At 42.1% G+C, this 12,513-nt stretch overlaps 1 protein-coding gene across 1 annotated transcript in view; it reads left to right on the top strand.

Annotated features, from left to right (window-relative positions):
- Positions 1-11,880, top strand: part of LOC119916540 (ATP-binding cassette sub-family A member 5-like) — a 14,536-nt gene extending 2,656 nt beyond the window's left edge. The window contains exons 2-22 of the mRNA XM_038736577.1: positions 162-360; positions 2,610-2,776; positions 3,076-3,203; positions 3,448-3,585; positions 3,675-3,788; positions 4,067-4,237; positions 4,503-4,616; positions 4,780-4,917; positions 5,033-5,101; positions 5,213-5,304; positions 5,570-5,693; positions 5,840-5,957; positions 6,070-6,161; positions 7,036-7,211; positions 7,606-7,681; positions 8,025-8,119; positions 9,408-9,527; positions 9,606-9,758; positions 11,370-11,449; positions 11,565-11,620; positions 11,740-11,880. Coding sequence (XP_038592505.1) covers positions 162-360; positions 2,610-2,776; positions 3,076-3,203; positions 3,448-3,585; positions 3,675-3,788; positions 4,067-4,237; positions 4,503-4,616; positions 4,780-4,917; positions 5,033-5,101; positions 5,213-5,304; positions 5,570-5,693; positions 5,840-5,957; positions 6,070-6,161; positions 7,036-7,211; positions 7,606-7,681; positions 8,025-8,119; positions 9,408-9,527; positions 9,606-9,758; positions 11,370-11,449; positions 11,565-11,620; positions 11,740-11,880 — 2,561 coding nt within the window. The remainder of the gene's footprint in view (positions 1-161; positions 361-2,609; positions 2,777-3,075; positions 3,204-3,447; positions 3,586-3,674; positions 3,789-4,066; positions 4,238-4,502; positions 4,617-4,779; positions 4,918-5,032; positions 5,102-5,212; positions 5,305-5,569; positions 5,694-5,839; positions 5,958-6,069; positions 6,162-7,035; positions 7,212-7,605; positions 7,682-8,024; positions 8,120-9,407; positions 9,528-9,605; positions 9,759-11,369; positions 11,450-11,564; positions 11,621-11,739) is intronic.
- The last annotated feature ends 633 nt before the right edge of the window (positions 11,881-12,513 follow it).

The raw sequence follows: 12,513 nt of genomic DNA, 5'->3' as shown, positions 1-12,513 counted from the left end.
TTTCTTCGTTTGGAGGCAGAGGCTGAAGTGACCAAGCTGGTGAGTGTGGAACCAGAGTAGCGAGCAGTACTGTTGCACACAAGACGACTCCCTAATTCATTAAAATGACTTATTTTGCCCAACGAGTATTTCTCTGTATTTTTTTTTTTTCGTATCTTCAGACTACAGTGTGTTTAATCGGGAACAGGCGGAGGATGAGGGTGATAACGCCTCTGTGGACGATATAACCAGCGCTGCTGACGTTCTCAGACAGCAAGTCAGATGTTGTGTCGGGTCAGGCTCTGTGGCGGCAGCAGTTCAGCACCGTGGCCTGGCTGCACATGCTCAACATGCACAGGAGAGGAAGGCCTTCATTTACACGTGAGTTTGCAGAGACAACAATTTGAAAAGAAGCAGCTTCAGGTCAGTTATTTGGTACTAAGACACGTGACAGTGGACAGAAAATTTGTTGTTTCTACAAATGTTGTTTTCATCAGCATGTTGAATTTCATTGTAACTTTTATCACAATCGTACTGAATGACAAGAGCAAATTGTATAATGGGGCTGCACTAATGATCATTTTTGTAGTTGACTAATCTGTAAATTATTTATTTGATTATTAATTAAATATCTTTCAAGTGAGTTACTGGTCTTCAACACAATAAGCTCACAATCTGATTTATCGCCAAGTAGATTTTAACTTTAAAACTCTGAACTTTTTAACAAAGATTTTTGCTTTGGAACTATATAAATAAAAGTATATTAAACTATAACCACAACTGTACACTAAAAATGTAATGTCTGTTTAGAATAATAAAGCAACAGCCTCCTTTGATAATACTTCTGTAGTTTATTTTCCAAAGTGATTATAACTATATAAGTGGAGAATGTTCTGTAGGCTACATCACGAGCCAGATGTTTCTTGATTTACTTTAAAATGTTAAACCACAATTACTCAGATTGTAACGACAGAATAACAGCAGTACCACTGAAACTATCTTACAGTTGATAATTGATAATAATTGAGATAAAACGTATTTGTCCCGCTTTTTGTTTTGCAATGATACTCTAGTTTTGTTATGAATCCAGCGCACCCCTTTCTTTTGCAGCGGCGCCTGCTGTCTGCTCGTTGTTTAACAGATTAAATTTCTTATTCACCATCGGTACCTGGCACCTATTTCTAACAAAAACGCCTAAAATAGCATATCCAAAATAAATCATAATATCTCCTCAACCATTAGGCCTAGATGCATAATTCTGGTCTCCTTTGAAAGGTCATAGCTAAGGATTATAAATCCATTGTACATTAACATATTTATTTTACCATTACAGACTACATGGATATGAAATACAGAAAAAATATGGTATTTTCATCCTCGCCTGGTGGGAAAAAAAGCTTTATTTTGATGCAGTAAACCATCAAAACCATCATAAGGTAGATTATAATGCACCTGAATACTTCTGATACACCTGGAATACAACTGTGACTGTAAATTTGATGAAAAAAACTAATATACAACAGTTATTACACAATCTTTCAAAAATATACCAGGCGAATTCCCATGTTTTGGCCATATTTACTGTTTATATGTTCTTTTATTGGTAGTTATCTTCAAAACACTATTTCTCTCCATACAGTCACATTCCAAATAACAAAAAGCTTCCAAAACATTGAAATAAACATTCAATATAAATGACCAAAAGCTTACAGGCCCACAGCTTGAGAACAGAACATCCTACAGGGCTGTGGGTGGGCTCATTTTGTTCGTATCGCAGGCACATCCTGCATGTCTGTGTAGCTCCTACGGGTCGCCAGCAGAGACCGATAAAGATCGCCTCTGCCAAATCACACTCTTCTTCTGCTCTCATACCTCATGACACAAACAAAACTTAAGACCGCAGCCGACCTCACCAAGATGGCAGCCCGCCAGACGATCTCTGTGGACATAAAGCGCCGCTGTTTTTGGACGGAAAACAGCTAGAACAGCGAAAATCGATTACATCCCCGTACCGGGTCTGTCCGTTCCCATTGCATTAAGTCATTGCATATCCTGACAGAACACCAAGGTTGAATCGCTACTCGAGTAGTTCACCTGTCACCTGCTAGGCCCACCCACCAACACAGAGCCCTTTGGCGGCACGTCCGCCCGCCCCAAACTTAAACTTAGGCAAACACTGTGTTGCTGTCATCCTCTTACCTCTAAGATGCTGTTTAAAGTGAAGAATGTTGGATTACTATTTGCATTTCATGGGCATTTGGGTTTTGCATATATAATCCTTAAAAAATGAAGCATTCAATTTTAAAAGTTGATGATTCCTGAGTCATTGATTAATTTGTCTTAAATAATCGTAATCTCAATATTGACCAAAATAATTGTGATTATGATTTTTGCCATATTAGTGCAGCCCTTGCTTCTATTTATAGATTTTTAATATATTCTACCGATGTTTGCTAATATTTAATTTGCTAAAATATATTTTCATTATATCAGATGTAAGCTGATCAAAGATATAATTTAAAAATATGTATGGTTAAAAGGTTTATATTCTGCTGTAGGATTGCAAAGACTCTGTAAAACACTGCCTTCCACTGATCCTGTCTTTCCTCACCACCTTCCTTCTATTGCAGTCTGGCCTTGTTCCTGGTGTTTGTTGCTGCAGTGCTCGTCCTTTCTCTGGCCACAGGAAACATCCAGATTCACTCCCCAGAACGTCAGTTTCTGCCCATTTACCTCCTCAAACGGAACCAGGCGCCCCAGAGGTACGCCACCAGCCTCCTGGTTCAGAACAGCTCAGGTGAGTCTGCCGGACACCTGGGAGGAAACATGATGATAGCTGATATTTTGCATCAGGATGTTTAGCTGTACGGCTGAAACCTAGACCTTCAATTATATTTTTCTAAGTCTGCTTTCAGGTTTGTCCTCTCAATGGACTTCAGATTGATTTCTTTCAGAAAGTGCTGGATGCTGTAAACATTGTGATGGGATACTGACTGCTGTACAACTGTTAAATAACACAGTACATCATAATCGATAAGATTTGTCCCAAGGGCACAGTTCTAACTAAGCAGTGCTTTTTTTTTTTTGTGCCAGTAGACTCTGATATTTCTGACTTCATCCACAATCTGGAGTCTCAGGACATCAAGGTGGAGATGATGAAACACAGCGACTACATGTCTGCAGCTCCCCACAGCGCCGCCATCAACGTAACAGGATCCAGCAAGGTCACTTTAATATTGTAATATTCATCTTTTGATACCAGATATTTGATGGAACTGGAGATAAAGCATCAGATGTGGACTCACATGTCCTGTAGCGCCTCCACCTGCAGTTAATGTGGCAGTAGTGCTCCTGATGAAGGGCCCCTTAGTTAGAGGACTCTCAAACAGAGAGCCTTATATTTAGATGTAGTGGAGTTCACCTGCCAACATGTGACACTCTTTAACACTTTTTCTTCTGTCTGTTAAGGGTTTCAGTTACAGTATTGCGTTCAACAGCACCACAGTTCACTCCTTGCCTATGGCTGTCAATATACTAAGCAACACTCTCCTAAGAGGCCTGAATGGCACTGGACAGATCCGAACCTGGACCAAACCGTTTGATTATGTGAGTGTTTGACAGAGTCAGGTGACGCAGCTCTTATCTATCCCATATCCCAGTGCCATTTAAAGATGCTATATGTTTTGATCCCTCAGCAAATCCCAGATGCCACGTCCTTCGCTCTGGTGTACATAGAGGCCATCATACTGGGAATGCTGGCAGCTGGAATGCCTGCATATTTCGCAATGGACCACACACGAGACAGAGAGGTAATCACTTACTCCCAGTGATGTGATTCTAATGATTATTTCATCTGTCCAGCCATTGCAAGAAGAAATAAATTGTACTTTAAAGCATGTACACGTACAGCTTGGTGGATTTCTTAATTTTGAGTTTCTGTTGTCCCTCTCATAGAGCACATAGAAAGTCCTCTCTGCTTATTAGAAATCAGTATAATAATGCAGTACATGTCAGATATTTTGGCCTATATATTAAAATGTAGTGATTTCGGCATATTTGCCTGTTGTTTTTTTCTTTTCTTCTGCAGATCAAGTGTCGCTCTACGCTGCGTATCTCTGGTCTGGTACCGTCAGCCTACTGGTGCGGGCAGGCAGCTGTGGACATCCCCTTCTACTACCTCATCCTCTCCTGCATGACCATCATCCTCTTCTCCTTCCACACTGAAGACCTGCTCTCTTCCAGCAACCTCACCGCTGTGGTCTGTTCTGTCAAGATTATAATGTGTACCACTCGTCTTCCATTCCTTGGACAACAATACCTTAATTACTGCGGAAAGCCTTCCTCTCTATTCCACCTTTTTGACATATCTAGATTTAACCTTCAGACAAAAGTCTTAGTTAAGACTTAAAAACATTCTAAAAGCAAACATATGATACGCTATACATTACATATTGCAATATTCATGAAATGTGAAATATTACCATTGAGTCACTTTACATGACGTCTCTTCTCCCCTCTCTTAGGTCCTGTGTACTGTTGGCTTTGGTCCAGCCATGATCCTCTTCACTTATGTGTTTTCTTTTGGCTTCGCTCGAGTCCAAAGCAACAGGGATTTCTTCTCTGTCATCTCCATGATGGTGAGGCGGCATTAAAAAAATACAGGCGCAACCACCTTCCAAAATGTGTTCCTGAAATCATGAGATTAATAACTATGATCGCTGCCTACCTTCACAGCTCTGCTGTCATATTGTACACGTGGTGAAAGAGTTTTGCTTACTAACTGCGTGACTTATGCCTCAGGTGTGTGTGGTGTCTGCCTCGCTGGTTCAGTTGTCAGTTGTGAACGACAACCTCGGACTGACCAGAAACCTGCACAACATCCTATGTTTCTTCAACCCGCTGTACCCTCTCATGGGCTGCCTCAACTGCATCACCAGGGTAGGAGCTCAACCAGGGCAATCAGGCAGTTCTTTCAGTGGTTTCTCTGTCTGCCTTTTTGTCTTTAAACCTGGATTAAGCTGTGTTTTTTTTTTGTTTTTTTTCACGTTTACAGGCGACCTTCCTCCCCTCTCTGTACGAGGATAGCTACTTATGGAAAAACCTGCTCATTGCGGTCATAGCTGTATGTGTCTTATTTTAAAACGTTTGGCCAAACAGCGCTATGTTCAAAAAACAGAGACTGTAAAAGTTTGTGGTGTGACTATAATGCTTATGTGCCTGTGTCTGTGCTCAGCCCTATCTCCAGTGCATCCTGCTGCTGTTCCTGCTTCGTTGGCTGGAGATCCATTACGGAGGGAGGACAATGAAAAACGATCAGTTCTGCAGGTGATGTTCAGATTTCAGTTCATAACTCAGATTACACAGAGCCTCTGCACTCAGAAGGTTTATTTCTATATTCTATTTCACACAAACAGTCTGAATTGAGACTCTTGGTAGTTCGAGTTCAGGTTATAATGATGCATTATAGTGATTTTAGATCTAGATACAAAACCAGATTTGTCAGATAAGCAATTTAAAAACCTTAATTCATTTGTAAAAAAAATAGTTTGACCCAGAGCCAACCTTGATGTATTTATTTAAACCTTCACAGGATCTCATCCAAGTCAAAGCCCAAAGTGGAGAGGAACCCAGAAGAAGGGCTGAACGAGGATGAGGATGTTCAGATGGAGAAGGCCAGAGTGAAGGAGGCCCTGACCTGCCAGTCCTGTGAAGAGGTGAGTGAAAATCTTTTGGAGCTGTTGAATTGTGTCTCGGTTGATGATCGAGAACCTGAATTTGCAGGATTTCTTTTTATTCATAGTATGTTTTTCACCCATCATAAGTTAATTTAGTCTCTCTTCGCTGTGTCTTGTCCATTTAGAAGCCAGTGGTGGTTGTGAGTAACCTGAGGAAGCAGCACAAGGGCAGAAGAGAAGGTTTTTCTCTGAACAAGACGAGGAAAGTGGCCACAAAGAATATCTCCTTCTGTGTTCGCAAAGGTATGTTTTTAGTCCTTTATGTTTGGGCTGTTCCCGATCCGTTAGGAAGCTAGTCACAAAAGTTCAGCCATGGTCTTCATTTTAGAAAAAAACAGAACTGTTGTTTCTCCAGGCGAAGTTCTTGGACTGCTGGGCCCCAATGGAGCAGGAAAGAGCACCATCATGCATATGTTGTCAGGTGACACTGACCCCACTGCAGGCCAGGTACGCTACAGATAACCTTAAAGCTACTCTCCTTGTCTGTCCTGTGGAATATTAGTTCCTGGTCCCCATTTAAGACTTTCACTCATGTAACCTTCTGGGGTTAAATGGAAATATCTGGTGTTTTTGTTGCACTATTCTAACATTGAGGTTGGGTTAGCTACACATGTACACGTCTGCACCAACTCAATAAAGATGTGAGCATAATAATATCATTTGATTATTCTACTTCAACCTGATATTTAAACAATTAATATGAAAGAAATTGATGTCCATTTGATCTTTGGTCATTGTAATTCTGTAACAAACCCTATCATGTTTCTTATTTATTTATACAAGGAAAAACCCACTGAGACCGAGGTCTCGTTTACAGTGGTGCCCTGTAACACAAGGTTTTTCAAAAAATACACTTAAAACTAGACTTGAGTGGCACGGATGGAAAATGATGTTTACCTATCTTAGTATAAACCCAGGGAACCTCCAGAACTATCCAGTCCCGTGATTGTGTATGGTAAGAGCTGTTTGAATTGGACTTTGTGTAAAAAATGAAAAGTGTCTAGCCCTTCTTGAGAACAGGGAATCCCAGCCAACCGCAGCATATAAATATATATAAATAAATAAATATGTTGTGGTGTGTATAAAAACTTTCCCCAGTAATAAAACGTAAGGCAGCACATTAAACAGACTCGGACTCTAATATGGGTCTTAAAAGAGAGTTTACTATCCAACCAAATACCAAGATATTTGTATAAAGAAACACATTCTAAAGCCGAATTGTTCAATGTGTTAAGTTTAAAAGAATCTGCACTTATGTTTCCAGGTCTTAGAAACATCATATACTTTTATTTGAATGTAAACTTTTATTTTCTTTGTCCAGGTGCTGATGGGGGACTACAGCACAGAGTTTCGTCAAGTGGACAATCCTTTGGAACATGTGGGCTACTGTCCACAGGTGAACCCTCTGTGGCCCAGGATCACTCTGCAGGAGCACCTGGAGATCTACGCTGCCATCAAGGGCCTGAAAGGACAGGACGTACCGGCTATCATCAGACGGTGAGCCTCCGTTCACTATTACAGACACAAATGTGTAGTGTGACAAGGTTTGGATTATAATCTGTAGCCTCCCTCCTCCAGTGAGACGATTTATCAAATGTGTTTGTTTTTTGCATCTCTGATCTGTTTAAAGATGACATCCTGTGGTTGGCCATTTGTTTTTAAAATTCAGAAACGGTATCTTATTATTCCACCTACTCAGCACAGCAAATGAATGGCACGGGGGCAAAGTCAGATACTGACTGTGATAACTTTGTGTTGTGAGTGTTAATTTATTTCCTAAATGATGGAAGAGATTCAAGAATACCTTACTTTTTCTTGTGGTAGTAGGTAGAGTGAAGTATGTTAAAGTTGCTGACAGTTTTGCGACTGTTGTTGTTGTTGTTGTTGTCAGTGTGGTGAACGCTCTGGAGCTAAAGGACCACTTGAACAAACAAGCCAAGACCCTGTCAGCAGGACTCAAGAGGAAGGTGAGAACCTGTTCACCATTTTAACTATACAAAGCCCAAACTCACTCAGATAAAGTGTTTTAAAGAATCCATCAGACTTTAGATTGAAGAGTTAACATAAAAATAAACCGCAAAGCATTTACAAATTAACTTAAATTTCACCTGGACCACTAAAATGACTCAATGCAGACAGCTTCTCGGACCATTTTTGACTTTATGGAATAAAATTTGTGTTTTGCCATGTTGAATAATAAAATATAATTTGTGTAGTGTTGTATCTTCCCTCGACATCTAAATTTACACTTTTAATTCATGTATTTTATCTGTTTTGTAACAGTTTGACTACACTGTTGTTTGTTTACAGTTGTGCTTTGCCTTGAGTATGATTGGGAATCCCCAGATCGTCTTACTGGATGAGCCGTCGTCAGGGATGGACCCTAAGTCTAAACAGCGCATGTGGTGAGACTATACTCGCCACAAACATCCCCAACATACTAACATCCCTTAACCTTTCTAGATTCTAACGTGTTAAACTGTTAAATTCATTGTTAAAGGAAACGTAAGATTATTATTTGATTTTTTTATTTAAATAAAATGTATTTAAATAGTCCATTTCAATCTTGTTCTTACATTTACTCATTAATCTGACGCTTTTATCGAAAGCGACTTACAATTGCTAAATACGCTGGAGGTCGCACGCCTCCGGAGCAACCAGGGGTTTGCGAATAGGGCTGGGGGCGATCCGTCGACGAGATCTATTACGTTAATTACGTCAACTCGTGCATCTAAGCGTTGCTGCATCCGGTGTTTGTGAGGGATTCTTCAGGACAAGCTCCAGCTAGCAGACCGCGACCGTCGGCCACGGCCTTAAGCTTGACAGAAGCTGACACCACAGAAACGTTTGTGCCACGCAGGGAATGAAAGCAGCAGCCGCCGCCCGCGGGCAACGTGGTGGTGGGTGAAATCGTCGGGCCATCTGCCGCTTTGTTACACCGTGTGTCATCTAACGTTCGGCCCTTTCATATTTTCTGTTTATTTAACGGCAACGTATGAGCGAGAAGACAGCTGAAACTGACATTACAGACAATCTGTGGCTGTCTGCACAGTCTGTGAATCGTTTCGGTTGTTTTCTTTGCCCCACACTGATGCAGAAACACATTTGATTATCATACTGCATTTAAAGTTTTAAGTAAAGTAGCCTCATCACTCTCTGTTATTGTTGTTATTATGACAACACGAAATAGGAAATTTTATTCATTTCAAGATCTGCTGCTATTGTCATTATTCTAATGTGCTTCATCAGGATGATTGAAGAAAATACTGATTTATTGATTAGACATGTTTTTGATATTTATTTTGGATTAAGTCGTATGTTAATTGAGTAATAGGCAACTTTTTTTCTTTAGAATACACAAAATTAGTCGTAAAAAATAATCATTAGATTAATCGACTTGGGAAAATAATCGTGATGTACAGCCCTATTTAAGTGTCTTGCTCAGGGACACATTGGTGGACGTGTCACAGTGGGAATCGAATCCGGGTCTCTCACATCAAAGTCAACTTTTTAAAGTAGTTCTCCTCTGTGGTAACTTTGGTCAGTAGGTTCAGCTGTAGAGCGGAAAGAATTCATTATTTATCTTGACTGTGGAGGATTTGTGTCTTCACAGGGCCGTGCTGTTGCTGTTTGTCTTTCTGTCGTATTTAAAATCAGTCTCTGACTGCAGTGTCTCCTTTTGTTTCTCTGTAGGAGGGCCATGCGTGCCGCTTTCAAGAATCGTCAGCGGGGAGCCATCCTCACCACGCACTACATGGAGGAGGCGGAGGCCGTCTGTGACCGCGTAGCTATCATGGTTTCCGGCCAGCTCAGGTAGGTACCCCACAGCGTACGGGGCATACTCTGAAAGGGCAGATATCTGGATCGCTCAGTGCTCTGTCTGTGTTTCAGATGTATCGGCTCCATCCAACATTTAAAAGGGAAATACGGTCGAAGCTACAGTTTGGAGGTAAAACTCAGAGAGGAGCTGACGGGGCTCCAGCAGGTGGCGCTGTTGCACAAAGAGATCCTCCGAATCTTCCCTCACGCTGCCCGGCAGGAGAGGTGAGACCCAGGTCAACTGAATCGTCGTGTATTGAGTGTAACGTCAGCACAACTTCCCTGCAGCTGTGCAGAAACAAAGCATTCACAGTCTTGCATAAATGTTCTGTTCTGTCCTTTAGCGGTGGGAATCTCTAGGCACCTCACGATTCAGAGGACTGCAGTGTGATGATAAAACAATTATCATTATCTTTTCTTTACAGGATTCCTGGATAATTATCAAGCATTTAATTTGCACATTGCGCACATTAAAATCCAGAAGAAACGTCTCCCCATTAGCTTAAAAGGACTAGTTTGCACCCCTAATTTGCTTTACTGACCTCAGCTCCTCAGCGGGTCACCATCATCCTTTCTTTAACAATATTCACTGCCTGACTGACAACCTACTGCGAATCCTTTCCAATGCAAGCTTTCACAGTCACTTTCTACCACTCGCTCACCCACACACTGTACGCGCTGTTCTTATACCAGCACCACATAGATTTGATAAATGAGTACTGGAAGCTAGCCCAACGAACAACGCTTTTCAACCAAAAGAACCCAAGTCCCCAGATCTCTTTCCAAGGAATTAACCAGTTCCTTCAGCCCACTGTTGTGTGCGTTTCTACCGTGACCTGCGAAGATTAGGCAAATGAACCAGCTGACGAAGGCTGTTGGCCTGCACGCAGTACAAAGCGACGCACAGGCATCATTATTTGTAACCACTATCCATGAGCAAAATTTATAAATGAACATCAGATTTGACTGGAATATAGTGGAAAACTACAGGATGTGTGTGACCATTAAAAACAGCTTTTTTGTGTGGGAGTGTAATGGAGAGATGCGCTAAAATTTGAGAGAAAGCAACTCAATAAATAAAATCGCGACCGTTTGGAAGGTTATTAAAACATTTCCAGCCGACAAGAGCTGCAGACCAGCTGCAGCATCACGTCTGTGTCGCCTGAGGGTCGGAGGAACGGGATGTTTAACGAGCTCAATTACCTGCTGTAATCAGCTGTTCCACTTGTTTTGGAGAGGAGGAGACCGACTTCAGCTCTGTGCAGAAACTTCCTGACTGGTGAAAACTTAAAACAACAACTCAGGACCCGGTATTTAGCGTAACGCCATCAGCTGTTCACAGGTAACGCTGCTGCACGCTGGCTGCTGTTTCTGAGCAATACATTTAATGCCGACGTACGATCTCAGGCGGACAACTAGTTCCAGGGTTTAGTTCCTTTGGTCGAAACGCACGGTGCACAGAATATAGGGGGAACACACCACTTCCGAGTTCTGTCAAATTTGACAAAAGTCCAGAACAAAGAGGAAAAAGAAATGGATCAAAATAATCAAACATTCCCCTCAGGCTTGTTCAAAGTAACGTATATAAAGTCCAGAACAGAAAGAGGAAGTTAAGCTAGCGGAAGTCAGTAGTCGCTAGACGTTCTGTTAAGTGTAAACGGTCTGCATTTAAATTCTACATTTACTAATTTAGCAACACTTTTCTTATTCTTTTGTTCTTTTGGAAAGTAAAGTGTTAAAGGTTCACTTCAAAATAAAAGCTCCGCTAAAACCACGAAATGCCCTGTTCATAATTTAGCGCGTCATATTCAAACATTTATGATGCTTACTTTGCAGCTTTGCTACTCTGATGGTTTACAAGATCCCCACGGAGGACGTCAGCTCACTGGCCAAGTCTTTCTCCCAGTTGGAGAGAGGTGAGTCACTGCTGCAGTCTGTCTCTGTCTCACACACACAGCAGCCATCTGGGACACGTTGGATCTGCTGACTCACTCTGTGTCATTTATCTTCCTAATCTCTGTTTATCTTCAGCCAAGCAAACCTTCAACTTTGAGGAGTACAACTTCTCCCAGTCGACGTTAGAGCAGGTAGGCGGAAAACACACCAGTTTCCACCACAGATGCCAGACGCGGTAAGTTCACATGTGTGCTGAAACAATCAAACAAGTCCTCTGAATGATGCCCCCTCCCGTCTCCCCGTCCTGCAGGTGTTTATGGAGTTTGCCAAGGAGCAGGAGAACGAGGAGGACGAGGTCGGCTCCCTGAGCACAACTTTTCAGTGGCAGCGTCTGCGCCAGGACGGCCCGGTTCCAGTCAACCACACGGACAGCATCGTGCACCAGCTTTGAACCACAACTGAGAGGCAGCAGACGGGCCACTGACCAGGACTGACCGACCCCCACATGCCAGGCTTCAGCGCCTAAGGGTTCACGCCAGCACTCGCCCGCTCCACGCAAACCGACGGCCCTTAAACAAACTGGGTGGGGGCTCGTTTCACCGGGACTGTTGTTGTGTGTTCAGGCTCAGGGCTGTTAAGGCCCCTGTCTCTGGGTCTGAGGTGTGCGTTACCCTCGTCCACTGGTGCTCCGTCTTCTCTGAATCGCACTGAACGAGGGGGGCCCGCAGTCCTTCTCGGCACGCTGATGCGACACCTAATCCTCTTTCTTATGGTGTTTTTTTTATCTTCACAGGGAGTCCGTAAAAGCAACATATATATATATATATATATATATATATATATAAATAACATATAATATTATGCTTTGTAATCCTTCCCGTTCGCTCCCCTCTGTGGGAGGCGTTACAGTCGGTGTGTTTGCTCGTCTCTTCGGATGTTCTTGTCTATTGTGTTTTGTGAAACTGTTTTTTAAGCACTACCACAACTGGGATCCATCCACGATCGTACCAAAGCAGCACATCTCAGAAAATCACACTACCACACCTCCTCACGTATTGAAACTGAAAAGTACTTTTTGTTCTTT

The sequence above is a fragment of the Micropterus salmoides genome, unplaced genomic scaffold, assembly GCF_014851395.1.
Source record: "Micropterus salmoides isolate LMB-PRFRI ecotype aquatic unplaced genomic scaffold, ASM1485139v1 Ms_hic_scaffold_21, whole genome shotgun sequence".
NCBI classification, from domain to species: Eukaryota; Metazoa; Chordata; class Actinopteri; order Centrarchiformes; family Centrarchidae; genus Micropterus; species Micropterus salmoides.
This window is presented reverse-complemented; position numbering and strand designations above follow the sequence as displayed.